This window comes from Alligator sinensis, unplaced genomic scaffold (genome assembly GCF_000455745.1).
Source record: "Alligator sinensis unplaced genomic scaffold, ASM45574v1 scaffold872_2, whole genome shotgun sequence".
Lineage (NCBI taxonomy): Eukaryota > Metazoa > Chordata > Crocodylia > Alligatoridae > Alligator > Alligator sinensis.
The window spans coordinates 265,143-291,866 of NW_005842132.1; the positions used below are offsets into that span (position 1 = coordinate 265,143).

At 44.8% G+C, this 26,724-nt stretch overlaps 3 protein-coding genes across 9 annotated transcripts in view; 1 reads left to right on the top strand and 2 right to left on the bottom strand.

Moving 5' to 3' along the window:
* The first annotated feature begins 993 nt into the window (after positions 1-993).
* On the top strand, positions 994-7,761 carry PIFO (primary cilia formation). 2 transcript variants are annotated; one of them, XM_014520580.2, is made up of 6 exons: positions 994-1,165; positions 1,482-1,624; positions 4,148-4,246; positions 4,448-4,581; positions 5,876-5,993; positions 6,897-7,761. In XM_014520580.2, the coding sequence occupies exons 1-6, from the start codon at positions 1,075-1,077 to the stop codon at positions 6,963-6,965; spliced, it is 654 nt and encodes a 217-aa protein (XP_014376066.1). In that variant the 5' UTR covers positions 994-1,074; the 3' UTR covers positions 6,966-7,761. The 2 variants fall into 2 exon arrangements, with proteins under 2 accessions (XP_014376066.1, XP_006025094.1); XM_006025032.2 differs by lacking the exons at positions 994-1,165; positions 1,482-1,624 and adding exons at positions 2,065-2,209; positions 2,526-2,668.
* Positions 7,762-7,904: 143 nt separating this feature from the next.
* LOC102385031 (acidic mammalian chitinase-like) lies at positions 7,905-16,150 on the bottom strand. 4 transcript variants are annotated; one of them, XM_014520575.2, is made up of 11 exons: positions 16,017-16,150; positions 15,355-15,410; positions 14,941-14,970; positions 13,878-14,079; positions 12,728-12,784; positions 10,950-11,115; positions 10,560-10,684; positions 9,921-10,038; positions 9,594-9,776; positions 9,316-9,432; positions 7,905-8,614 (listed from the first exon to the last, which is right to left on the bottom strand). In XM_014520575.2, exons 2-11 carry the CDS (start codon positions 15,377-15,379, stop codon positions 8,480-8,482), a joined length of 1,158 nt encoding a protein of 385 aa, XP_014376061.1. In that variant the 5' UTR covers positions 15,380-15,410; positions 16,017-16,150; the 3' UTR covers positions 7,905-8,479. The 4 variants fall into 4 exon arrangements, with proteins under 4 accessions (XP_014376061.1, XP_006025096.1, XP_006025097.1 ...); XM_006025034.1 differs by having other exon boundaries at positions 16,036-16,086; XM_006025035.1 differs by lacking the exon at positions 16,017-16,150 and adding an exon at positions 15,965-15,989.
* A 5,173-nt stretch (positions 16,151-21,323) lies between these two features.
* Positions 21,324-26,724, bottom strand: part of LOC102385764 (acidic mammalian chitinase-like) — an 8,754-nt gene continuing 3,353 nt past the window's right edge. For all 3 annotated transcript variants that reach the window (XM_025205869.1, XM_025205870.1, XM_006025038.1), the window contains exons 5-12: positions 26,636-26,692; positions 24,868-25,033; positions 24,413-24,537; positions 23,994-24,117; positions 23,715-23,897; positions 22,697-22,813; positions 22,267-22,402; positions 21,324-21,684 (exon numbers count right to left, since the gene is read on the bottom strand). In XM_025205869.1, coding sequence (XP_025061654.1) covers positions 21,428-21,684; positions 22,267-22,402; positions 22,697-22,813; positions 23,715-23,897; positions 23,994-24,117; positions 24,413-24,537; positions 24,868-25,033; positions 26,636-26,692 — 1,165 coding nt within the window. In that variant the 3' untranslated portion in view covers positions 21,324-21,427. The remainder of the gene's footprint in view (positions 21,685-22,266; positions 22,403-22,696; positions 22,814-23,714; positions 23,898-23,993; positions 24,118-24,412; positions 24,538-24,867; positions 25,034-26,635; positions 26,693-26,724) is intronic.

Below are 26,724 nucleotides of genomic sequence, written 5' to 3' on the forward strand. Positions count from 1 at the left end.
CAAAGCATGCTAAAGTCCATCCCTGAATATGTACAACATTCATTAATAAATTGCAACGTTTGGCTATTTGTAGAGTAAATGCTTTGGAAAGAGCCTAGTCATGAGTGCAATATAGCACATTGTGACCAGAGCTGGTCTGAGACACTCTCTTTCCATGCAAGCAAGCTGTCTGCACAGTTTTCATTTTAACTTGGGGAAAAAAACTAAAAGAAATCACCCCCCTTCAAAGCTCTGATGCTCTTGCTGAAGGCTCATCTGGCTGAAAACTCTTCTCATCTGATTTTGTACTTTCCCTGGACACTGAATTTTTTCCCCCCCTTTCAAGATCAGACTTGCACTATCCCCTGCCCATCAACTACGCCCTGTGCAATTGTACATCTGAGGCTCACCTGAAACAGGTCCAAGCAAAGCTATAACAGTCTCATCTACATCCCACTTGCAGAGCCTCCTTTCTCAGCAGCAGGCAGTGGCTGAATAAACAGTGGGTGCAAGGGGACTTGTGAACAAACAGAGCTGCAAGTTCAGCAGTCTGCTCACCTGGGCTAGTGAAAGGCCCGTTGAGATGATCAGACAAGGTGAGGTTAATTAAACTGTTAGGGAGTGGAGTGAGTGTGTGTGTGTGAGCTAGAGCAGGCAGGAGCAATTAGGGGAAGACAATGGGCCCCCACAAGACTTATGCCCCCCCCCACTAGCCATGCCCATCCCTAGCACAGTGCAACAATCTGTTCCCTGGAGATGAGTCAGAGCCCCTCTACATGAAACACAGGACTATCAGGACCCCTGATGGCTTGGGGCAGTGCAAGAGGTTGGGACGGCTGCGTCAAGGGGCAAAGCAGCTCATCCCATGGGTGTGCTAGTATCTCCACACCAGCAGGAACTGTGCAGTGCCAGGTGCAGGGGGTGGCAGGATCAGCCGCTGCAGCTGCAAAAGCAAGAGCTCAAGAGGAAGCCCTGGGAGAGCCATTGCCATTGCCATTGCCATTGCCATTGCCCTACAAGCAACTGCCTGCACCAAGCCTTCCTTTCACAGGACTTGTGGCATCGCTGCAGTGACCGCCTCTTGAAAGCTCCAGGATGACATCACATCAAAGCCACGCCCCCACACATCCATGGCAACCATGCATACACACAGCTGGCAGCATGATCTGGGAGTGGGAGCTGACAGGTGAGTAGGAGCTGGGTGTTGCAGAGCTGGGCATGGCCGCGCTGGGTGGTCCCCCAGGCTGGGCAGGGATGCACATGCAACCCCAGGCGGCAGCCAAGGCAAGCGGTGCCTGCCCAACCCCGAATACAAACCCCAAAGGAATAGCCAGAAGCAGGACGTATGCCCTGCCTTAGCTGGGGGATTCTGAGGTGTTTGCTCCCTGGGGAAGAAGGGGAGGTACCAGGCCAGCACCAAGGACAAATCGCTGCCTGTGCGCTGCAGCAGGTGCCCATGGCCTTACTCTAATGCACGTCCTCGCTCTTCCTGTCCCCTGTAGATGTGCAGAAGCGGAACTCCTTTGGATCATGTCAGGACAGGAATATTTTCCCCCTTCACTATGCTCGAGACAGGCTGGGGAACCATCTGGTGCCCATCAGAGGAGAGCCCTGGCGGGGGCCAGGCTGTTACAAAAGCGATGAGGTGAGTCGACTGTGGGTCTCTGGGTCTTGGCACTGTACCTCTGCTTAGTGAGGGACTTCCCAGCCTGGAAGACGCACTGTCCAAACAGACAAGAGTATCATTTGTGAAGTGACCTAGGAGCCAAAATCCAATTTTCCGGAGTCCCTTCAGACCTGCACTAGGATGTAGACAGACACCTAATGGGCTTCCCAGATGAATCTGAGCAAGTGTTAATGAAAAACAATGGGATCAAAGCTTGCACAGTTCTCATTTGTTCCTGAAAAGTTCACTCAAGAAAAACCAAAGGCAGGACTATTTTTCCCATTTTACAGATAAGGAAACTGAGGCATGCAAAGAAATGACATCACCTCTACAGTTATCATATGTCTGAGTTCTCCCAGACATGTCCTCTTTTTGGGTCCTCCCGTATCCCCTACAAGCAACTGCCTGCACCAAGCCTTCCTTTCACAGGACTTGTGGCATCGCTGCAGTGACCGCCTCTTGAAAGCTCCAGGATGACATCACATCAAAGCCACGCCCCCACACATCCATGGCAACCATGCATACACACAGCTGGCAGCATGATCTGGGAGTGGGAGCTGACAGGTGAGTAGGAGCTGGGTGTTGCAGAGCTGGGCATGGCCGCGCTGGGTGGTCCCCCAGGCTGGGCAGGGATGCACATGCAACCCCAGGCGGCAGCCAAGGCAAGCGGTGCCTGCCCAACCCCGAATACAAACCCCAAAGGAATAGCCAGAAGCAGGACGTATGCCCTGCCTTAGCTGGGGGATTCTGAGGTGTTTGCTCCCTGGGGAAGAAGGGGAGGTACCAGGCCAGCACCAAGGACAAATCGCTGCCTGTGCGCTGCAGCAGGTGCCCATGGCCTTACTCTAATGCACGTCCTCGCTCTTCCTGTCCCCTGTAGATGTGCAGAAGCGGAACTCCTTTGGATCATGTCAGGACAGGAATATTTTCCCCCTTCACTATGCTCGAGACAGGCTGGGGAACCATCTGGTGCCCATCAGAGGAGAGCCCTGGCGGGGGCCAGGCTGTTACAAAAGCGATGAGGTGAGTCGACTGTGGGTCTCTGGGTCTTGGCACTGTACCTCTGCTTAGTGAGGGACTTCCCAGCCTGGAAGACGCACTGTCCAAACAGACAAGAGTATCATTTGTGAAGTGACCTAGGAGCCAAAATCCAATTTTCCGGAGTCCCTTCAGACCTGCACTAGGATGTAGACAGACACCTAATGGGCTTCCCAGATGAATCTGAGCAAGTGTTAATGAAAAACAATGGGATCAAAGCTTGCACAGTTCTCATTTGTTCCTGAAAAGTTCACTCAAGAAAAACCAAAGGCAGGACTATTTTTCCCATTTTACAGATAAGGAAACTGAGGCATGCAAAGAAATGACATCACCTCTACAGTTATCATATGTCTGAGTTCTCCCAGACATGTCCTCTTTTTGGGTCCTCCCGTATCTGTCCGGATGGATTTTTAAAATATCAAGTGTCCAGGATGTTGCTTTGCCTCTGCTCAGCATCAGTTTTTTTACCCGGCAGTTGTGGGCTTGCCCCAGCAGGGAGCTGCTTGGGGCTGGGGTGAGTGGTGGGAGGGGATTGAAGGCAGGGGCATCATGTGCATCTCCGTGTCACCCTGACACCTGCAGGCAGGGGAGTCTGTTGGGGGGTTGGGAGGATTGGAGGGCCAGGGCTGGGGACTGTGGGGGTGTGGGTGTCTGTGTGGGGGGGATGGGTGTGCAAGGGGAGTGAGTACCTAAGGTATCCAGGGGCTGGAAGGCAGCAGGGCGGGAAGGCAGGGGAGGTGCCTGCCCCTCCAGCAGGGGAAGGAGGTGTGGGGGGGAGCGGGCTTTGGGGGCAGCAGAGCTGGGTGTGGCAGGGGGCTGTGGGTAAGGAGTGAGGGGCACCGGCAGGGCTGGGGGGCTGTGGCTTAGGAGTGAGGGGCACCAGGGAGGTGGGGGACTGTGGGTGAGGAGCACGGGGCACAGGCAGTGCCAGGGGGTTGTGGGGCTGGAGTGAGGGGTATCAGCAGGGAAGGGGGAGGCTGCAGGTCGGGAGTAAGAGGCACCAGCATGATCTGGGGGCGGGGTACTGTGGGTCGGGAGTGAAGGGCAGCAGGGCTGGCAGTGGGGGGCTGTGACTTGGGAGTGGTAGGGCACAGGCATATCATTGCCCCCCAACAGGTGTCCTCTTTTTTTTAAACTGGAAATAGGGTAAGCCTTGCACCTCCCCTCTGTCAGTCTGTGCCACAGCCAGGCACTAAACCCAGATCTCTCCAGCGTGCCACTCAGATGCTGTAGTGGCAAGACCATCCTTGCTCCTGCAAGTAAGAGAATTAGAAAGAGGCCTTCCCTTTATGAAAAAGACTAACCGTGGTTAGAGCTCTGGCTGGTCACATACAAACGTGGATGGTATCTGGAATGGTACTGAGCTTTTAGCTTTACTTTAGTAGCCAATGGCCCAAGATCCCAATGCATATGAATTAGGCTTGAATGGTACTGAGTGAGCACACATCTACCTTTCATGCACAGAAAAATACCATGGTGTACTCCTTGACTCGTAAACCTGAGAGCAACAAGGGTTATGTGATAGGAGCAAGGACATCCCTACGTTTCGCACCAGATTCCAAGGTAAGTCAAGCTTTCTCTATTTTCCTTCAACACTATGCTGTCAGTGCTTTGGGCTGGCTAAAACACACGGGCGCTGTAATTGCACAGCAACAGCCAGAGGTATGTCTGTCCAATTTTTATCACAGTACAGAATTTTATTGCAGTAACATTTTAGGGTGTTCTTGTTCATTTGTTTTTAATCATTTGATCCCTTCTAAATAGAGCAAGCATCCCGACCCTGGAGCATACCAGTCATCGTGGAGCAAACCCCGAAAGTTTCAGCCTGCGTATGCCCCCTTTTCTATCAAGACACCACGATTCCCAAAGAAGATCCTGGATAGAGAACTTTTCCCTGGGTACAGTAAATCGGTTTCTCATTCCATTAGTAACAAGGTTAAAAAAAACCCAGCATAGACCTAAACAAGGACATTTTCAAAGGCACAATCATGCGAGCATGCAGGTTCCTCACTGCCCTTTATAACTTTGAAAACCACCCTTGGAAGGTACAGGAGAACCTCTCCTTGTGAGGTTCTAATAACGCCAAGAAAGGATAAATCAACCCGACTTACTCTGAAAGAAAACTGCTGAAGTGAAACCCTTATCAATCTTCAGCAGAGAACGTAGCATAAAGGCCCAATCAATGGATTGCTAAAAACCTGAGTTTAAATGTTAAGCGTCTGATGTCCCTTTGCTTTTCACTTACTGGAGTTTTTTAAACCTAAATTGATCACTGAAATGTATGCAAAGTGCTCCAGTTCTGGCATTTTGCTCCCTCTTTTACCCCAGTATAAATGAAATGCACAAAGTGCAAAGCAGAGGAGAAGCAGACTCAAATTCTTTCTTTCATAAAATAAAATGTAAGTGTTGGTCCAACCACAGGACTAAGCTACTCCACATTTTGGCACAGGTCAGTAAAACTCCAGTCCAGATTGGGATCAGAATAGATGTTCCCTATTAGCATTAAAGTCTATCGATGGAGCATTATGGAGGGCACCAGTTCTATGTGGTAGGTTTGTGTCTTATGATTCACTCTCCCTGAAGAGTTATGAACTACCCATGTTCACACAAAAAACAAATAGTAAGGTTATGGTGAACTGAAAAAAAAACCACTCCTGGAAACAGAAGCACAGTGCAACAGAAAAGGATGAAAATTAAAACTAACAGGCTTACATATTGCCATGGACCAAGCAAGCCTTTGTCAGGTTTGTATCTGCAATCTCTGAAGAAACTCTTTGATTTTTTAAATATGATTATTTAGACTCTATTTAGACAGTGAAAATGTTCATAGCACCAAACAGATCCTCTCTCATGCATTTCACACATCATTCTTTTGTGGGCCATTGTTTTCACATGTGACTTTAAAATCATCATCTGCAAACATCTTCCCACTATGGATTTGCTGCAGGGATCCCCTTTTATTGAAGCATTTGAAATGTCCAAATGAAATTGAAATGAGATTTACTGAGCCTGCCTAAAAGATTGGGTTAAATATATAAAAGGAGGGATATATCCAGGGACTTCCTCATGGCTACTCGAGATTTCCTAAAGCAGGTTATATGCAAATCTGCCAAGGGATTCACATGGCACTTCTCTTCAAAGTGTAAACTCGACTGCTAAAATGAGATGTGTTTTGCATCCATCTTCTTTCAGACCAGGAACTTATGAAGCAGACAAGCAGCCACACAAGAAAATCACTTGGCCCATGAAGTTTGGCTCCCCAGATTGGTCGTTAGTACCAGTGCCAGAGCAGAGGACTTTGAGAACGGAGGTACAGCATTCGGGAGCTACTCTCTGCACTTGAGATAAAAGACGTGGTTGATCAGGTTATCAGACAGAGGAAATCATATGGATAGTCGGATGAATGCCGACCTTCCTTATCCTTTCCCCGGTAGCTTGCATACATACCTCTGTACGCAGGAACTCAGTGAGGGAATGCTGACACTAGTGACACCGTTTGTGAGAATATATCATTTTTTAATGACTGTCATCAGGAGGTTTCTTAAGTCCAGGATGGGGTTTCTGGTCAAAATGAGGGAGACTCAGCACAGGCCCTAGCCCCGAGTCCCCCCACCCCAAATGAGTGCCTTCCCAAGTTATTGGTTTATTCTAGTGTCTCTCTCCATCCTAATTTTTTTTTTTAATTTGTTTTATCCCACAATGAAATGGGACCATTTTGAAATTCCCCAAATCTGTATGGAGCAGGTAGACTTGTTTCCCAGTACTTGTATGATATAAAAAAACTGTACACCATGCTGCATACGCTGCGTGCAAAAACAAGAGGAAAAATTCTAGACATCCAAGCCCTCAAGAGCTTAGAAGCAAGGGAAGGAAGCAGGAACTGCTAATGCAGTTGTCATTAAGATATGCATGGACTAACTAATAAAAAATACACCTGGGGAAAGTACATTAGGTTACATAGGGTAGGGTAATCCCAGAGGAAATGCATGCATGATATGTGCACCTTGCCTTTTATTGACTCTTCCATGTAAAGGATAACAACCTACCACTGCTAACCACAACTAATAGTTAACCTTGTAGCTCAGCTGGTAGAGGTCCCCTAAGGACTCGGGCTGAGGCTTTGTAAATTTGCTTATTGCTTTCAGTGCTATTTCATAACATAGTGTTTTAAGAATGCTGATGTATCTCAATATTTTATTTTTTTTAACTTTAGTTCATTACAGATAAAGAATTCAGGAAACATCGGAACCGACTGGCCTACCTGAGCTTATACTACAGCTGAATAGCTTCTTACTCCGAGCATCTCCTCCTCACCCTTCCAGTTAAATCTCTCAAGCCTGTTTTTAGCTCTTCTCCCATGGATTGTTTCCCTGAATACAGCATCAGACTTCTTCCTGAGACACTGGTCAACCTTTCCATTTGTGCATCTTCAGGGTTATTCTGCTTTTTAAGAATTGCTCATTGTCAAGTTTAGACCATTCTCCAACATCTTTGTGTGCGTAGTGGGTGCGTGAGATGGAGATTGGTAGTGGAAAGATCACTGACTCCACCTGCCAGCGGCAGATGGTTCTGTTCACCTATTAACTGTGATGCTCCCGGTTATGTCCCGCTGGACTCACTGTTCAGAGAGGCATAAGCTTTCATAGGCAATGGCATACTTCAGCTTCGGTTGAAGTCTCTGTGGTGCCACTCTGCCCTGCCTTCACACTAACACAGCGAGCTGTCTCTTTCCATGCAAGGACAGAAACCAGTTTTACTTCAGAATAGCTTTTCCTAATTCAAATCAGATGCACAGAGGAGCTCCATTCTCTTTGGCCCTGAGAGCTTGGTCCCCTAACCCCCGCTAGTCTGGGAAGCGAAACAAGGGATTGCTGCACTTAATCAGAACAGTAGCCTGTCCAACGACCTGTTCCCAGCAGTAACTTAGGCCAGTCACTTCAAAGAATGCCTGTAGTAGGCTCTGATGAAATAACAAAATGGCTTTCGTTTCTGGTGGAAAGAGAGCAGAAAGGAATTCACCCTGTGCAGTCATCGCAGGCTCTCAGGAGGGATTCAGGAGCTGTCACCTTGCTGTAGGTTGCATTTACTAGTGATGGAAAGCAATTCAAGGGTGTTTCCTACAGGAGGTTACAGCATTTTCAGAGACACTTTAAACCACGGTTCCAAGGGCCCATCCAATGCAAGCCCAACGCTCAGCAATGATACAATACAGAAACGGGGGTAGCCAGAGTGATTTAATTTAATGAAACAGAATCAGAAGCTTTTAACATGGCTCCATCTCTAGATATCTGAAACTTCAGGGGCAGTCAGCATTTTGTTGTGGCCTGTTCTGGAGCCAGGGGCTAGCTGGGAAGTTCAAGTCCACATCAAGAGTTTGAAAGTTTGGGGAGGAAATGGTTTGTTTCTAGGCCTGTCATGTCATATGGTATATGTTGTTAAAATTATCTCTGGTTTATGAGAGTGTTAATTCATAGCCTGTGGCAGCATTTGAACCTGGGACCAGATCAGAGTGAATGCATAAGGAATGGCTGTCCTCCTACTAGTACTCAGGTAGAAACTCAACCTTTCCCTTGATGCTTCATAGACCTTATCAGCACAAGATTTATTTGCAGCTATCTGGATCTAGAGAAGCAGATTAGGAAACACAGATGTTCAGTCTGCACTAGGATCTAGTATTGTCTGAAGTCAAAAGAAAAACTGCCCTTGGGATGAGTCAACCTTGGTTGCATCCCTAGATAACAAATAAGGTGTTTTCCCTTTGTGGCGGTGCTCTTTCCTGGGCCAGTGATTTGGCATTCAGTTTCCAAGGACAGTCTTCAGCTTCTTTAGGAGTGGGTTGGCTCCTGCCCCACAGAAAGAGCCAGAGAAGTCATCCATGCCAAGAGCCCAAACCATAGCACCCCCATAATGCTGCTCCTTTATAAAGTTGGCCTGCGGAAAAAGAAAATAAGACTTTGCGCACAGCAGTCTGAAACTATGAAATAGCAGTGTGCCTCAGGCAGTGATCCAGCCCTGGAAGGGGGAGAGCAGATGATACATAAAGAAGGATCATCTTTAAGGACTTATAGGCCAGGCATCAGTTAAATGTGTGTGCAAAGGTCACTAAAGTCGGTTCTGCCTATGTGCGTGTGTGCCTACATGTGGAAAATCATCTTCATCTCCTATGGCAGAAGGTTGGGCATGGCGGCACCTTAGAGAATAACTGGTTCAAAAATAGGTTAAGCTCCTCTTAAACTCCCATTAACTCCAGCCAGACTTCTATAATTACATTACAATATAGCCCCTGCCACAGGTGATACTGGTTTTATTGCAAAATTTTCTTTAGCCCATTAGAGCAGTTTCACTTATAAAAACATACAGGAAATACCTTCTCTCTGGCTCTCTACTTCGTTCCTTCCAAGATAAGCGACATCACGATTTCATCCCTGATGGAGTCAGATCCCCAGCCAGTCTCAACTGATATATTTCCATTGACTTCATTGGGCCACCCTGATTTACATCACCTGAGGAACCAGCTCTATGCCTTTGCCTGGAAGTTTGCATTGCTTTATCTATAGGGGGTCTTTCTGAGTGGTGCTTTTCTATTTTCCAGGCCCTCTAATGAAGGTCACACAAAAATGACAGGGACTAACCTTTATCTCAAAGCTCCTCTCATTGTCATATCCAACCCATTCTCTGTCTTTGAAGGCGTATGGGACTTTTTGTGCTTCAATCCATTTGGTGGTAGTTCCTTTTAAAAATGTGCAGACCTACCCGGAAAAAGGATGTCATGAACAGCCGGATTCACTGTGCTAGGAAGACAGAAAATCAAAGGGATTTCGAAGCGACTGACAGCTCTATTCTTGAGCACAAATTTCTGTCATGTACAAGTACAAATACGTTCCCTATATAATGGTCATAACATGTTTACCTCAAAGTAAGCCAAGACACCAGCTGATCGGGTATAAGCACCAGGAGCACCAGGACCAGAAGCAGGAGCACCAACCCCAGTATTCCCAGTAGAAAGTCGGAAAGTTCGTCCATACGTCGGAAATCCCATGAGGAGCTTCTCAGCTGGGACGCCATTGTCTTCCCAGTATTTCATAGCATAAGCCTACAGCAGTAAGAGCAGGAACAAAAAATATCTTAACTGTTGAGTGACTTAACCTTAGACAAATACAAGACCGTGGGCCCACTGAAGTCAATCGAAGGACTCTGAGGTTTGGATCCAGCCCTGCACCGTTGTTTGTTCTCTTACACCGTTGTAGAAGGGAACTTTGTCATTCGAGCCTTTGTACAGGGGACTGTTGTGTCCTGTGACTGAACTCCAGCTACCGTGGAAGTCGTAGGTCATCACATTGATAAAATCGAGACTCCTGAAAACAAACAAAAATGCCATGGGAAGAAATCCAGTTCCTAAATATTGGGAACTTTCTAGCTCTGGGGGTGCGTATGGGTCTGAAAGCACTCATGGTAATGAGGTATGGGACTGGGGAGGTCACAGATATACATGACAAATATAGAAGTGCTTCGGAGTCATTTTCTGATACCGAATTAGAACATATAATGTAGATTTGGGTCCAAATGTAACCTTTTAGCTAACCCTCCTCCGCCGACAAGCTTTAGAATGGAACTCAGATCCAAATTAACCCTGGGGGTTGAGTCCATCGAATTACTCTTTTACATATATAGGAAAAAGGAAAACAAAGACCCAGAATAATTTCAGAATATTTTACAAATTATTTTTCAGAATAATTACCTCCTGGTGGCAGTTAGGTCTGTATGAATAAATGCAAAATACAGACAATGTGCCATGCAATCTGTAGCTTTCTGTTTATATCCTTGGAGGCAGGAAGTTGTACTGTTTTGGCTACCTTGTAGAAAATATTTGAATTACCTTCCTAGTGCAGCAGTTTCATATGCAGTATCGATGATACCTTTGACGCCTGATACAGCTGATGAAAGCAACAGCCTTGGATGTCCTGTTTGTTGACCCTCCTTGGCAAAAGCTGCTACCATTTCCTAGAAATGGGAACAAGAACAATGCCTGGGTTTGCTATCTCAGTACAAAGACTCATTTAATGGGCATGAAGGTGTTTTGTTTTTGATGTGGATATTTCCACAATCCCCATAAGGCTGCTTGTGCTTACATATCCCTTAAGACCAAAGGAAGCTCATTTCAGGTATACCTGTTATTATGGGGGTAGACATCAGCAGCTACTTTGAACACTACAGCAACTTCAGGGAGCTCAGAATCAGACCCAAAATGCTCTTGTAGAGGTTTTACCTGAACCAGGATGGTGAAGAGGTGCTTATCCTCTGGAGGACTTCCTCCGGAAGCTGGAAATTCCCAATCAAGGTCCAGCCCATCAAACTTGTGCTTGCGAAGGAAAGCAATCACTGAATCAATGAATGTTTTACGGTTGGCAGCAGAGGACACCACGGCAGTAAATCTGGAAGCGTACATTTTACTTGACAAGTGCATTATTAACCTCATCCTGGCCTTCGGTGTGTGCCAGTACTTCCAACGAGCCTGATTTTCAGCTGGTTTAAGTCAGCGTAGGATCATACCATCCGCTGCCTCTCCAGCCTTATTTCTCTGTTGATATTATGTGACTGAATTGCTTTCATTATTTCTGTCCTTCTCTTTCCTATACCTTTCCCCCCACCCACACCACTGAAGCATTGTTGCATAATGCTGTTTCAAAAAAAGCCAGCACCATGCTGGCTGCATCTACACGAGACGTTTGCTGCAGTTACCTAATTAACTCCGGAGTAAGCATTTAAACCTGCAGTGCTATTAGGACAGAGTAAACGAATTAACTCTGGTATAGGTTAGTATGTGTAAATACAAGCACTATCTGGCGGTGGAGTTTTTTACTCTGCTACAGTGAATGCGTAGATGCAGGTGGGGCTGGCTGGGGCATGGGGGTGCTTCAGCGCAGGGGCTGCCTGCTGGCTAGCCCCACAATGGAGCATCCTCATGCCCCAGCCAGCCCTTCTGCAGCACGTTATGCCAGGTCGCAGTAGCTGCAGGCTGGCAGGGTGCCACCCCAGGGCCCCCTGCCAGCTGGGGCAGCACTGACCTGGCTCAACACGATGTGTTCCCAGGTGCACATTCAAATGCAGAGCCCGGAAACAATAAACTCTGGTGTGATCTGCACCGGAGTTTATTGCTGTGCATTATTGTCACATGTAGATGCACCTACTGGGATATATAAACTTCAGGATTGTTTGTAAGGCATCAGAAGTAATCTTTCTACACTACTCAGCACTGGTTAGGCTTCAGCTAGAGAAGCGCATCTGATTTTGGGCACCGCACTTCAAGAAAGGAGAGGGGCCAAAGGAGAGCAACAAAAAATGAACACAAGTGTGAAAGTCATGACCTATGAAGAAAGGTTGAAATAACAGAGTTATTTGCTCAAACAAGAGAAGGCCAAGGACAGACATGTTAGCAGTCTTCAAATGTAAAAAAAATACTGCAGGAAGGAAGGTTACAAACTGTTCTCCATCTCCCCTGGAGATACAGTAATGTGATTAACACGGAACAAGGGAGATCTAGGTTAGATATTAGGGAAAAAAATTAAATTGGAGGGATATTTAAGTACAGGACTGGTTTACCTATCGAAGCCATGTAACCTCTGTCATCAGAGGAAAATAATCAAATAAAAATATTAAGGTAGATACATTTCTGACAGTAATCATTTAGGTATGGGTGATTCTGCCATGAGCAGGGGGCTAAATTAGATGATATCCTGAGATTTCCTCCATCCCTGATTTTCTATTATTCTGTTACAACTCTCTCTTCATTACACAGCCATCAATTGTTAATATAATCATCAAATTACAACAACAGGGCTTGATCACAACAAGTACTAAAGCCATCAGATCCAAGAGCTGATGCACTTAGCTGTAAGAGAATGACAAGTCCCCCAAAGTTATTGGCACTGATTATTCTGACTACCACTGGTTTCATTAACAGGCACCAAAAAAAAGAAGGATATGAGAACCCACGTCCTCACCACCACCATCATCCCATTGAAAGATTAAAGGAAAAATGCTTACTTGTGGCTGCCAAAGTTTCCACCTCCAACAGCCAGAAGGGTGACAAGATTTATATTTCTAGAAATCAAGGAGGGGAAATTGGAGGGGGAAAAAAATAAGTGAGTTAAAATATATGCATTCTTCCTTTTTCATTTTTTTAAAATGGTATCTGCTTTATAAATGTTCCTTCTCTTCACATTCCCCTCTCTGGAATTACTACAAATCCACACTAGTCTGATGGAGGGCAGAGCACAGCCAGCTTTCTGTGCTCGTGGCACTGCAGTCTGCTGACACAAAAAACTGGACCTTGAAAATCCACTGACAATGGGTTTGAACAGAAATTTGAAACTCAACTCCCCCCCCCCCCCAACCCAGACAAACAAGCAAAAATACAATCCTACCCTCGCCCAAAATTTTGAGCATAGTATCATACTTAGGGCCTACCTGCAACCCTCCACTGAAACAAATTTGAAATGCAAACTCAGTGTGAAATCGTCATATCAACCCTAAATATAGCATCTGTTAAAGTTACCTGAACCTACTGCAAGAAGATTTTTAATAATCTGTAAAGGTGAACTGCAAAGGACACAATGTTTGATTCCTGTTTTGCTATTTCCTGAGAAACAGAAGGCTGAAAAACCCCTAAAAAAAGATTATATAGGAGTTGTTTTATTTTGTTTTTTCATGGTTGTCTGTGAAGCTGCTTATTGGTTACAGAATAAATTCAGAACTCGCCTGCCCTAGGAAACTCTGTAGGTGACTCGAGTACTAGCAGGGGATTAAAACATGAGGGATATCAAAGAAGATATTCCTTCATTTTTTTAAATGGCAGGGAAAGGGACTCAGACTGTATCAGTTCTAGAGCTGGTGTGCTTTTGCAAACAACTTATTTAACTACTCTTTTTTTAAGGATTTTACAAACCTATCCCCAAACTACACTTCTGAGTTGTGCAAAAGTAATTCACTTAGATGCACACAAAAAAGGAGAAGATATGGGAAAGGGAAAAAGCAAGCAGTTAAACAAAGCTTTGAAGTAAGGCTTAAGCTTATGCTTTCTTTGCATAATCTTAAGAAGGAAATAAGAGCACAAAGCCCCATAGGACCATCTAAAGGTCACTTTTAAATGAACTGGGTTTTTGGTTTTTTTTTTTACTCGATGGAAGTTACCAACCTGTTCTTTAGAGCATTAAACTGACTATAGAGGATTTCATCGTTCCACTCCGTAGTGGTGATCTTATGGTCCTTTATTCCAGCAAAGGAATAAATCAAGTGGGTACACAAAAATGGGTCTACATCTTCAGGAGTGTATTTAGCTGCTTCTGGCCTGAACTGAGACCAGTTGTTGAAGTAGCAAACAAGTTTGTAGGCAGAGCCTGGTTGAAAAAAAAAAAAGATGGGGGTTAGCCGCAGGTATTATCACATACATAATACAATAGGTGGGTAAATATAGTGACCTAATGGGCTGGCTGCCATCCCAAAAATAGCATGGCTACACAATTAGCTGGTTACAATCGATAAGCAGGGATTTCATCTGTATTCTGTGTAGTAACAACTTGCACATTAGGGCGGCAAACTAAATCTTGAAATCATGCATGGCATTCCCTGGCAACTGAGCACCAAATGGTAAATGGAGCTGCTTGATTCTCCAGATTTCTATTGGTGTTTCTGAAGGGTGACTGATTTCGTGACAGACCGGATACGTAGAAAGGACTCACTGGCTTCATTCAGAGAAGCTACCTGGTGTGTGTTGCTATATTTATTAATAATGTCTGTCATTTATAATGCAGATGGTGGAAACCATTTTCATATTAGATTGTAAGCGACTCAAGTGGCTTCATGCAAATCTAAAGCATAAAACATATATCAGCTCTATACCATGGAGTGGAAGTTAAAGGTACATATTGTTCATGTGGATTCACCAGGTTATTTAAAAAATTCCCCTCCCTTTATAACCAGACAGTGTAACATTTACCCAATCCTGAAGTCCATATTCAGAGCCTGATTTTATCCCATACTTGTCAGTCAGAAGTAACTCCCTAGGAAGCACTGGAGTTGTACTGCGCTGAGAACCATGTCATCTGCCTCCGGGCAAAATTCTCATGAGCTTTAAAGACATTTTCCCCACATCTAGAATGAGTGAAAACTAATCATGGACTTCAGGATTGGACCCATTTTTATTTCTATTGGTGGTCCCCAGTCACTATAAACCTGAAAAGAAAATGAGAGATTCTTACCCAGGTGCAACTGCAGCAGAATGACCAAACCTGCAAACCAAAGGGGAATGCATTAGAAACCAAGTCATTCTTTGTCCTTTTCAGTAGCTCATCTTGGGTGAAATCCACTTCACAGAGGGGTCCAAATCACTTTATTCCTCTTGCACAGATTGTGCGCTCAGCTTTTGCACTTGAGTGAATGTTACGCACCAAACAAAAGCATCCCCATGCAGGAACAGGCTGGTTCACAGATGGATAAATAGATGTTTAAGGCCAGAAGAGGTCATTATGATCACATAGTCTGCCCTCTTTCATAATGCAACATTAAAAAGGCAGTGAGTTGGTTTGAATCTCATTCATACTCCTCTCTCTTAGGAAGGATTCTCCCGGCTTTAAGGGCTAAAACATCATAGAGAAAACATCAGATCTACTCACCAGCCCATACCGTCATCTTCCCCATCTCTGCTTCAGATGTTGGCTTCAGCGATTACCTATAAATGAAAAGAACATCGTTGTGTAGAGGGAGCTTAATAGCAACCGCGGATGCTCTTGGATAGAAAAGGTCCCAAGCAGCCGCACATGCTCCAAGTACTTTCTGTCACGTCGTTATTCTCAAAGCAAGTCAAGGTGACCGAGTAACTAAAAAGCCTGTGCCCCTGCCCCCACACACAGTTTACACACTGCCTCTCAATGTTGCTGTCATCAGTGGAGCTAAACCAACGCCAGTAACAGCATAAAACTTCAGAGCATTTTCCTAGCAGGGATAACTTTGAAAATGGAAAAAACAAGGCTTGCTGCTCCGATAGTAACCATTCGAGGCCCACAGAGATGGAGAAAAGAGTGTGCCAGTTAGCCCTTGGACAAGGTGTAATATTGACTGCAATGTAGAAGCAAGCATAAAAGTGCGCAGCGTGCAGTCATCAAAGCTTTCTCGGGATTCAGTCAATGCACTTCCTACAAATCTCTTTCTTCACCCCAACCTGTAAAATAATTCAGGCATTTTAAGTTCCTCTGCCAGCTTCCCCTTTAGCCCTTACATATATACCCATTGCCCTGATGTTCAATGCAGCTCATATAATTTAGAACTTCATTAAAACCTGTCACAGAGCCAGAGACCTGGCAGACTCCCGGGGTAAAAGCTGGGACAGCCGTCTGCTCTTCGCTGCCTGCTGCCTCTGTCTATTTTATGCCCTGGGTGGATATCCACGCCCATACAAATCTCCGGGCTGAGCTCACATTTAACTCTCTACTTCCTGGTTTTGTTTTTTGTCTGGAAACCCTGTGCTCAGACTCATGGATAAAAAATAAGTTGCGCCATAAACTAGCCATTGGTTAAGCTTCCTCTAAAAGAACCACAAGCTTAGGTTAAGAGCGCTAGTTCTGATCACTATTACACCTTTTCCATGGGCTAACTGGCCCGCTCTGGTCTCCATCGCCCTTGAACTCCTTGACGCTGTCAGGAAAGAATTTAGGATGCTTTCCAGGCATACATCACAGAGTGCAATGAGACGTGCCGTGGTGCCCCTCAATTAACATTTATTGCAGTAGCAATGATGGGCCCCAACTCAAAGAGGGGTCCCACAGTGCCAGGCACTGTCCATACTTATAGAGAGAGAGGAAAGCGAGGAATTTCTGGTCATTGACTCTCATATCTCTTCCCAGTCCAGTGTTTCGCTTACCTATTATTTTCCTTCTTCCGTTCGTATAAGAGAGTGGCCCGAAGTTTGTCCTGAAGTTTATTGCCATTTTCTTTCCTCACTGTTGTCTTACTCCCCCAGGCAAAGCCTGCAGTATATCACTCTCTCTTCACGTGGGCAACACCTTGCAGATACTTGTAGGATCTTATAACCCCCGACTTTAGTTACTGTCTATCTAGATCAGGGGTGGGCAATTATTTCAGGCTTACTGAGTTTTGCAAGCCATTGAGGGCTGCATGACAGGCAGCCAGGGGCAGATAAATATTAATTTTGTAATTTTTTTAGGGGCCCCATGGGCCGGATAGAATGGCCTGGTGGGCCGCATCTGACCCACAGGCTGCATTTTGCCCACCCCTGATCTAAATGCTCTCTTAATCATTCTCTATATTCCAGTCCATCCAACATCCTGATCTTAAGAGATCCTTCTATTTGATCGCTTTGCTCCATTTCATGGTCTAAGCACACACACTCCCCCTTCCATCTGGGTGTGAGGTGCAGTTCTCTCTCACCCTTCATGGCTGTTTCTTCTTCAACCTAACCAAAAATGAGTAGAAGGGCATGGCAAGAAGCATCTGAGTGATGTTCAGAAGCAACTGAGACTTTTGGTAACATTTGCACCCACGAGACCCAATTCCATTACTCAGTCATGCAATCTGCATGCCAGATTGGACCAGCCCTATTGTTGGCTCCATTTAAGTCAACAGAGTTGGTCTCATTTATGCCAGCTGAGGATCTGGCCCAGTTCTTTATTAAATGGGTTTACATACTAAGTCTCAATAAATCCCCTGAATACTTTGACATCACTATTTTCTGGAGAGAATATGAGATAAAACCAGAGGGGCATGTACCAGAGATGACAGAGACAGACAGCATAGCCAGGTTCAGAAAGGGACTGGATAAATTAATGGATGCTAGACTATTAATGGCTATTAAACAGAATGGCTGGAGATGTTTCCTCTGGCATCTCTAAACCGATAACAGTGGATCCCAAGGCGGATATTGAATAGCAAATACATCACTGGAGATATTCAGCTCAGTGCTCTCCCTCTACAGCACTCATTTCTGCCACTGTCAGAGACAGAATAATGCACTAGATGAACCATTGGCCCGACCCAGGATGGCACTTCTTACGTCCTTATGTTCCCTGGGATTCTTCCTCTGCACTTAACTTTGCAGATTGCCACTCCCTTGACCTGTAACTTTACGGACTCTTTTTCCCTTTTGCCCCAGAAGTCAACACACACCTGGCACAAAAATGACCTTGTGGTTGCTTTCCTCTTCCAAGTGCTGTCAAGGCAATACAACCGGCATTAGGTTCTTCTCTCTTGAGAGATGAACACAATAATGCACAGTGCAGCAAAGGCTGAGAAAGCACAAAGGGACCGACACATTGACAGGGCCCAGCCTGTCACTCGGGAAGGTTATCAAAGGAAAAACCCACGGGCGCTAATGTGGTATGATCCTACTGGGGAAGAGAACAGACATCTCCACCCTGTGCACTAGACAAACACCATATCCTCTGTCGGACCTCCCCATAAAGCCAACTTCTTCTCAAGTCTACATCAACGATTGTAACAATGCCATTTTAAAAGAAACTAAGGAACTGCCATGTGTTTATGGGAAAGAAAATAATTTATTCCGACATTCCTACTCTAACTGCTATCTTTCTATGAACTCCTTGAGTATGTCTCCTTCCCCAAATACAGTACAAACACCAGTGCTTAAATCCCAGTTGCATCAAAGCCAATGGGAGTTTTTCAATTGACCTGAGTGGAACCTGGATTTCACCTCAATCTACCAAAATAAGAATCCAGATTTGACTTCCGTGGTATCCTCAAGCAGAGAAAGAAGGGTGGCTGAGGCCAAAACAGCTAAGAAAGCACGGACCTGAAATAATCTGTCTGAGTAAACCCATCTGTAAATACAAATTCAAGTATCAGCTCTGTGGTGACAACTCTCAGAGCTACCACTCCTACCTCCTGTCCATAACAAAACCTTGGCTTGTCTCTTTGATAGCTCCTTGTGGATGTCTTGCTGTTGGTTCAAGTTCAACATAGCTAAAGCAAAGCTCTGGATCTGGTCTCCCCACAAGCTCTGTTCCTTAACTTCTTTCTTATTTGTTGTACTTAACACCACCATTCTCCTTCCTCCAAATGTCATCAGACCCTTCTCTAGCTTGGATGTGAGGAGTTGTGTCTAGACCTTGTCAGTCCTTTCTGCAGAACATCTTAAGGTATGACCTTTCCTAAGCCGTGTTTTATACACCCAGAATTTAAAAAAAAAACAAACCAACCCCCCCCTCCAAAAAAAAACCCCCAACCACTCATTCACCTCCTATCTCAGTTATATCAACTTCCTTTTCTCTTCCCAGAACACACACAAGCTTTTCCCACTTGCATGCATTGCAGATGCTGCTGCAAAGATCATTTCTCTAGCCTGCTGCTTGGACTATCTCACCTTCCCTCTGCATCTCTCCATTGCCCCCGTTACTCCGTCATATAAAACAATCTACCTGCCATTGCTTCCAAAGGCTCCCCACAGCTGTTCCCCACCCTTCCCTATCATCTCTGTTGAGCTATCAGCTCCCACCCTTAGCCAGCCACTAACCAGGTTTCATCACTCACTTGTTACACTTCCAAGCAAACATCTTGTGCTTTGTCCAAACCTGTGCCTCACATTTGGGAAAAGATCTCTGGAAATACCCAGTTTGCTCTCTCGTTATTCTCTTCTAATACCTCCTTAAAAGACCTCTACGTTGTTATGTTGCTTACAAAAATCTTAACGCATTGGCCACTAGAGCACTCTAGGATCACTGTCCATCACGGTCACTAATATTGGTTCATTTTTATTTTGTGCTCCCCCATGCGTTTAGCTGTGCCCTCTGTCTTACACGTACATTTTACTGTTGTGAAAGGCACCTCTTAGTTCTGTTTGTATCGTGCTCAGCGCGGGAGGGTCCTGATTTACGACCAGGACTCCTACTACAGTGATGCAAATAAATGCAATAAATCAATATCCTTGACAGACTGGCTAACCAAAGCAAGATCAATGACCACATTTAACTCATTGTCAGTAATGAGCACTCCAAATTCTATTTGAGAGAGAGAGGAAAGTGCTGTTAGGAACCTGAATTAAACACAAATTTCCTGACTGACTCATATTGACATGGTAAAATACCTCTTATGGGCAAAAGCTCAAGGACCTTCTCTGATCTGTTCACAACATGCATGTCCAATTAAGCATATTCCTTCCAATAGATACAGTGCAGTGGAAGATTTTCCCTTCCATTTCCTGGCCACCCCTGTAGCAAACCCTTTGCAGCCTGCCACAACATGTACACATTCTCTTTGTCTTCATGCAAATCCCAGTTAACAAAGCCCTACGTATATTAATGCTACTCTTTGACTAAATGCGACAGCTTCTGCTGAGCTTTTGTCCGTGACAGATGACTCATTACGCCAACAGAAAGGGACTGCATTTTCTCTCATTTTGATCATTTTCCCAAAAAATTTCCCTAAGCTCATGGTTCCTGATTATATAAAGGTAGAATGTGTACCAAGAGCTGGAAGACTTATTCTTCAGAGCAAGTTGGTGCAAGTCTTTCAGGAACAGGTGAACAATTTTTTCTGCCTGGACGCAGTGAGCAGACTTGATAAACAGGATTTTCTCAAGTGCAATGTGTGCCAGTATATTCAGATGGAACAGCTGTGAAGGGCTCCTTATATGCAAGCAGGTTGTACAGGCCCTTCTTCATGAAATCTTTCTGTGGAAAGCAGAGTCAGCTGGTTCTAAGATTTTTTTTTTTAGTGCCTTTTTAGTGACAAAAAATGCCTTACACTAGACTCTCCAGCCTGAGAAAATGAATACTAAATTCTTTCTGAGAGAGGGGTATCACGAGAGACCTGATTCCCCATATCAGTATCCAGTTTAGCTCAGTGTCACTCCTATTATCACTGTGCTTATTAATGTTTTCTCAAATGAAATGGCATGCAATTTAAATCTGTGAAAGTGGCAATAAGGGCCAACTTTATTAGGCTTCATGTGTCTTCAAATTTATCCTTCAAGATGTGGGCTGACTACTCTGAACAGGGTTGAACTCTGCACAAAGATACCTAATGTGCTGTCACTCCAGCCAAGAAGGAGAATTAATCCAATGGATTTGGCCCGTGGGATTATCCATAGAACGATGGCTGGTGATAAGCACCCCAGGGTCACTATCACCTCCATGGAGACGGACACATTCCAGCTGCTGGGACATGGATCAAACTCTTTCCTACATCTGCACTATCAAATACTCCAGGTTTAGTCATACCAGACTTTGCAAGGGCACTGGATAAACCATGAGGAGAGCTATGTCTCCAGGTCTGGCACTAATCTCCCGTGACAACTTAAAAGGCTCACTTTCACTCTGTGCCTAAACCTATCTGTAAATGGGTCTGAGGATAATCGCTTTCCTTTTGAGACATCCGAGTGAAAAGTACCCCTTTTAAGAGAGATGTGCTTACTATAAGAATGGAGACCGAGAAGGAAGCAGATCCGAGCTGTAGGAAGTCAACTTGAGACGTGCCTGCCTGCCAGATTTGGTGTCAGGTGATTATGAGGTGTATGCAACTTGTGATACAATAGCGGCAAACACATTGCATAAATGAAACTATTATTTATTCCCATTAAAACACAGAGGAAAGACAACCAACGTATTATGCTCAATCTCTGCTTGCTGGCTTTATTTATGAGGAAAGGGAGATTCCAAAGTGGGTTTTGAGGGTTACATGATTTTAAAGACTATTGTTTGTTCTGAGCCAGAGATGGCGTTAATATTTGGGATAGTTGCAGCACGTGCAGCTCTCATCAAAGACCAGGCCTGCTTGACAGGAGAAGCTGTATGTTCTGCCCCCAGCACACATGTAGAATTTCGTACGGTCTGCCGGGTCAGCATAGGTTCTGTCTTCTTTCCCAGAACAAAACTCGTTGTTAGGCGTGGGACCAGTAGGAGGTGAAGGTGTAGGAGTTGTCGTCCCTCCACCCGTGTTGCAGGATTTGTCTTTAGGACAATCAGCAACAACTGGTTCTACAATAAATAATTCCCAATGCATTAACATCACATATGTGGACAGACCCCAAGGACATGTACATTTTCATATGGCTGACTACCTTTCTAGACCCTATTACCTGATTTGTAAAGACCATGCAGGATCAGAGCTGGCTGCATCAGAGATAAGAGTGCGAGTCTGCAGAGCTTCATGACAACAATGAAGCACCAATAAATACTGGTGCTGCAGCAGACTGCCAACCTTGGCAGATCATGTGCAGCAGAGGGATGCATTGCACGCTCTGAGAAGTGGGTTGCAGAACCAAAACCATCCATAACCTGATATGAGAGATTTTCATAGGGGTCAAGTGCAAACCATATTAGGTTCCAAATATGAGCTTTTGGGATAACACTTCCATCTGTACAAAGGACCTGCACAAAGACATTGTAGTGCTTAAGTTCTTCTTAATGCCTATTTTGAGAGCCTAAGCAAGGCTATAGTCATACCAAAAGATTGTTATGGTCATTTATGCATAGGTGACTTTCATCCAAACCATATTCAACAGGATTAGTGAGCTTCCTAATTATACAGGCTTGAAATCAAGATCAACATCATCATACCATTTGTTTCAAGCAGTCTCTTCAGCTCAGTTATCAGAGGATATTTTCCTTCATTGCAGAAAGTGCCCAGGAAGTCATCCAGGTCAATTGTCCAGACCATGGCTCCTCCAAACTTCTTCTCCTTCAGGTACTTGACCTGCCACAAACATCAAATGACTCAGTACAGTTTCCCCAATATTTTTCTCCAAGAGTTACAACACAAACATTGAAATCAGCAGCTCATTGGATCATGATACATCACAACACTTCCACGCAGGAGTGTCCCAATTCAGAAACAAATGCTTTGTGAAATAGTCACCTCATATTCACAACATGCATGAGTCTCCTAATATATTCATTTAATGAAAAACCCCTCTATTGAATTAAAGCACATTCTAGCAGCAGGAGCAGAGTAAACCTACAAATTGCTTTAAAGCGTTAAAGACCTTACTTTGTGTTTGTAGCTGCAAACATTGTCAAACCCAGCCCATTCGTTCCCTTTGTAGGCGTATGGGACTTTCTGGTCATTAATCCAGCATACTGAAGCACTCCGTAGGAACGTGCAAATCTGCAGAAGAGAATGGTGTTAACATGCAACGGCCCTCGTTCAGAAGCCACAATGCAAAGGCAATGGGTCGTATCTTGTCCCTTCCTTATTCCGCTTTATGCCAGTCCAGCCACAAAAGAGACCAGTTAAATGTTAATTTGCCTCTAGAGAAGCCTATAATGATGGAGAACCAGCCCTACCCACCTCTGGCAGCCTTAGTGGTAGGATGCATGTTTGAGAGGAGGAGATGTGAACAGGTCCCTGCTTTGTTCCATCATTCCCCTGTCTGTAAAATGGCCCTTCACTTTCTACTGAAGCAAAATGCATTTTAGAATGTCCTTCCTCTACTTTGCACCAGCCACTGCTTTGGCCCAGGTAATTTGGAAGAAGAAAGGCCACGGAGACTGTGTTGTGCAGCTTCCATCGACTCACTTCCCCTTCAGAAAGTGTGCAAGATGGACCTCTTCCAGAGATCCAACCCAACAGCACTTCAACAAAAATGATGGAAATGAAGCTGTCTGGTTGGGAACTTTACTCTGCCCTTTAACACCACCTTAAACACACTGCACCCTGCTCTACACAGGCTGCGTCCTGAACTTGAAGCAGGTTGCCCACATTTCTGTGTCACTTTAGGATGGCTGCTTGGAACTGCCAAGTGACAGAGCAATTAGCCTACCCACAGCTATTCCATTTCCTGTTCAGGGGGAAGAAGGGATCATTATGATCATTTTCTTCCTGTGCTTCACACCCCACATTCTGTCCTGTGTAAAAGCATTCAAATGTAGACATACCTTAAGATCAACTTTGCACTTTTTGCTTCTCGGCCTCTAGAAAGCTCAGATCAAGTTTAGTTTCTAATGAGATTCATGAGGGAATTGCATCAGTTTATCCCAGCTCATGCAGAAAATCTCAAGCTTTTTACCTCGTAGTAGGCCCAAAAGCCAGCCTCACGGGTGTAAGGCCCAGCAGAGCCAGCCCCAGATGCAGGCGCTCCCACAGATGTGACACTGCTGCTGAGCTTGAAGGTGCGCCCGTAGGTGGGGAACCCCATGAGGAGCTTCTCAGCTGGGACACCCTTGTTGTTCCAGTACTCCATGGCATATTTCTACAGAGAAAGAAATGGGAAAAGGCACAATCCATGCCTGCCACTCTGAAGAGAAGCTCTTGGGGAAAGAAAGAAGGTAGCTGCCAGTTGCCTTACACTGTTGAAATACTTCATATCACCCTGGTCAGTGGAGCCTTGATACAAGGGGCTGTTGTGTCCTGTGACCGGATCCCAGCCTCCATGGAAGTCATAGGTCATCACGCTGATGAAATCCAGGAGCCTGGTTTCAAGTCAACACAAGTTAAAATAACCATGAGGAATGAGATCCATTCAGACCCATCAGTCAACACACAATGGATCACCCAGCACTTAGACAACGGGTCTGATCTCCATCTCCTTGTGCCTCATGCAGGCATTTATACCTGTGCAAAGAGAATGTGTGAACACTACAGTCTGCAGATCAGCAGCACTTTACACACCCTCTGTACACAGATGTAAACGATGGCACAAGGGTCAAGGCGGCAGAGTGCCCAGATATTACCATTGTATGCCCAACATGGAAACGGGCTACTTACTTCCCTATCTCAGCTATCTCATAGCCAGCATCAATGGTTCCTTTGCCGGCAGCTACTGCTGCTGTAAGCAACAATCGTGGCTTTCCAGTGCTTGTGGCTTCTGCCTTGAAGGCTTCCAGCATTTCCTGAAAAGACAGTTTAGTTGTTAGTGACTCCAGTTCGAAAACTTTTGTGCCCAGTCGTATCTATGTGGAAACATTTCAGCTGCCTCCTCTTTTCTAACAAGCTCAATAATCTTCTGAATGTTCCTTCCATGCCTAGTTGCCCCAAAAGCCCTTAAACAGAATGTCCTAAGCAAATCCCCTCGCCATATTTCTATAATTGTTTTTTTTTTTTCCTCATGCTAATCATTAAAATGATATCTGCAGCCCCAGGGCAAAACCAGTGATGCACAGCTCCATGCTCCTAGACTGCTTAGCTACATCTCAAATAAAGAATAGCTAGTGTTTCCTCACCCGAATCAAGATGGTGAAGCGATGCTTGTCTTCAGGGGGGCTGCCTCGGGAACCTGGGTATTCAAAATCCAGGTCAATCCCATCAAACTCAAATTTGCGGAGGTACGCAACCACAGAGTCAATGAAGGTCTTACGATTTGCTTGCGAGGCAACCATTTGAGTGAACCTGGGGAGAAGAGAATTATGTGGCATGAGTTCTCATCCTCTTCCCACCAACGCACAGGACTGCAGCGTTATTGTGTTTGTTTCACAAAATGGCTTTTTGGATCCCTATCGTTCTAAAGCCCCAACCCCATGATAATTAAGATCGTTCTTTTGGTCATTAACAATCACTATTCAATAATATCTCCCAATTCTCTTTTCCATGCATAAATGGTGCAGTTACCACTGATCTCCAGAGTATGAAGAGCACGATGCTATTTTCATTAAAGTTTTTTCCATCCAAATCTCTACTGTTAATGTGCAGGCACTGGTTCCACCATCATTTTTTTCATCTTTCCAGTTGAGTCACAGCACCATTAATACCCTAGCAGGGCATTATTTTTACTATTTACTTGATCTAAAAAACTTAAAATCAATGGAAATACTTCCATTCACGTTAACAGACTTGAGTTAATGAACAACGGGCTTTTTATCTCCATTATCATATCATCATCATATCACCAGTTTATGTTTGAAGTAACCATAATCCCTTTAGGAATTTCCACTGTTGCAGTATCTGGAGCCATGTGAAATACTGAATTTCAGTTCACAGGCAAGTCCAAAACACAAAAGCTAAAAAGAAAAATGTGGTTTGTTGAACTTCAGATAAAATATTCCATTTGCCTAGAAGAATTGTTTTATGTGCTTATAGTCTTCTGAAATTGAATTGGTGCAAAGTTTCAACACCAAAATGATTGTGAATGAAAAAAAAAAAATAATCAAGATTTACAAATCAAAGAATATTGAGGCATTTTTTCTGAGAGTTATCTGTGTTACTCTGACGTCAGGCAGAAGGGTGACAGGGTGGTACTTTATCAAATAACTGGCTCAGAGAGGCATACACTTTTGTGGGCTACGGCCTACTTTATGAGATGTTATGAATAGACTTGCATAAGGAAGGGATACTATGTAGGAAAAAAAATAAATTCAGAAGATGGGTGTGGGGGCTGTACTGAGAAAGGGGAGGTAGGTTGGATAACTCAATAGAAATAAACAAGGGAATAATCCCACTGAAGGATACAGGCGTTATAAAAGCTAGTTGAAGGAACAGAATAAGAATCCATAGTCTCTGAAGACCATACATAAGGCAAAGCTTATTTTTCTAAGCAGTTTGTCTCCAAGGTGCCACCCTACTCTGCCTTTGGCTTATCATTTTAAAAATGAAGGATTCTGCAAAACTAACTGAACTTGGAAAAACAGCTATCTTATTTTTGTTATCACCATGCAATGCGCACTTGCTCTCATGAACCCTCCCGCCATCCTCCTCATGTCACTGCTTTTCTATCTGCATAATAAATCTTCACATCCAACTTCTTCCCTTACTACATTTCTAGTATCACCTGCACCCATAGTACTGTCAATATCCAGCCTGTTCCTTGATCCCTACCAACATTTGCATCGAGTTATCTGCAATGTCATTCGACCACGAGGAGCACAGTCCCACGCCCACTGAAGTCAACACCCAGACCAGCACCGGCTCCAGTGCAGCACTCAAAGGCTGCATGGTGCCGAGATGTTGGCATCCCCATCAGTGTAGTGATACGGAGACACAAGGAAAAGCTCTTACGTCTTCATGTCAAAGTTCCACCCTCCAACGGCCAGCAGGGTCACCAGCCTGTTGTTCCTGTGACACAAGAGAACAGAAAGCACGTTCAG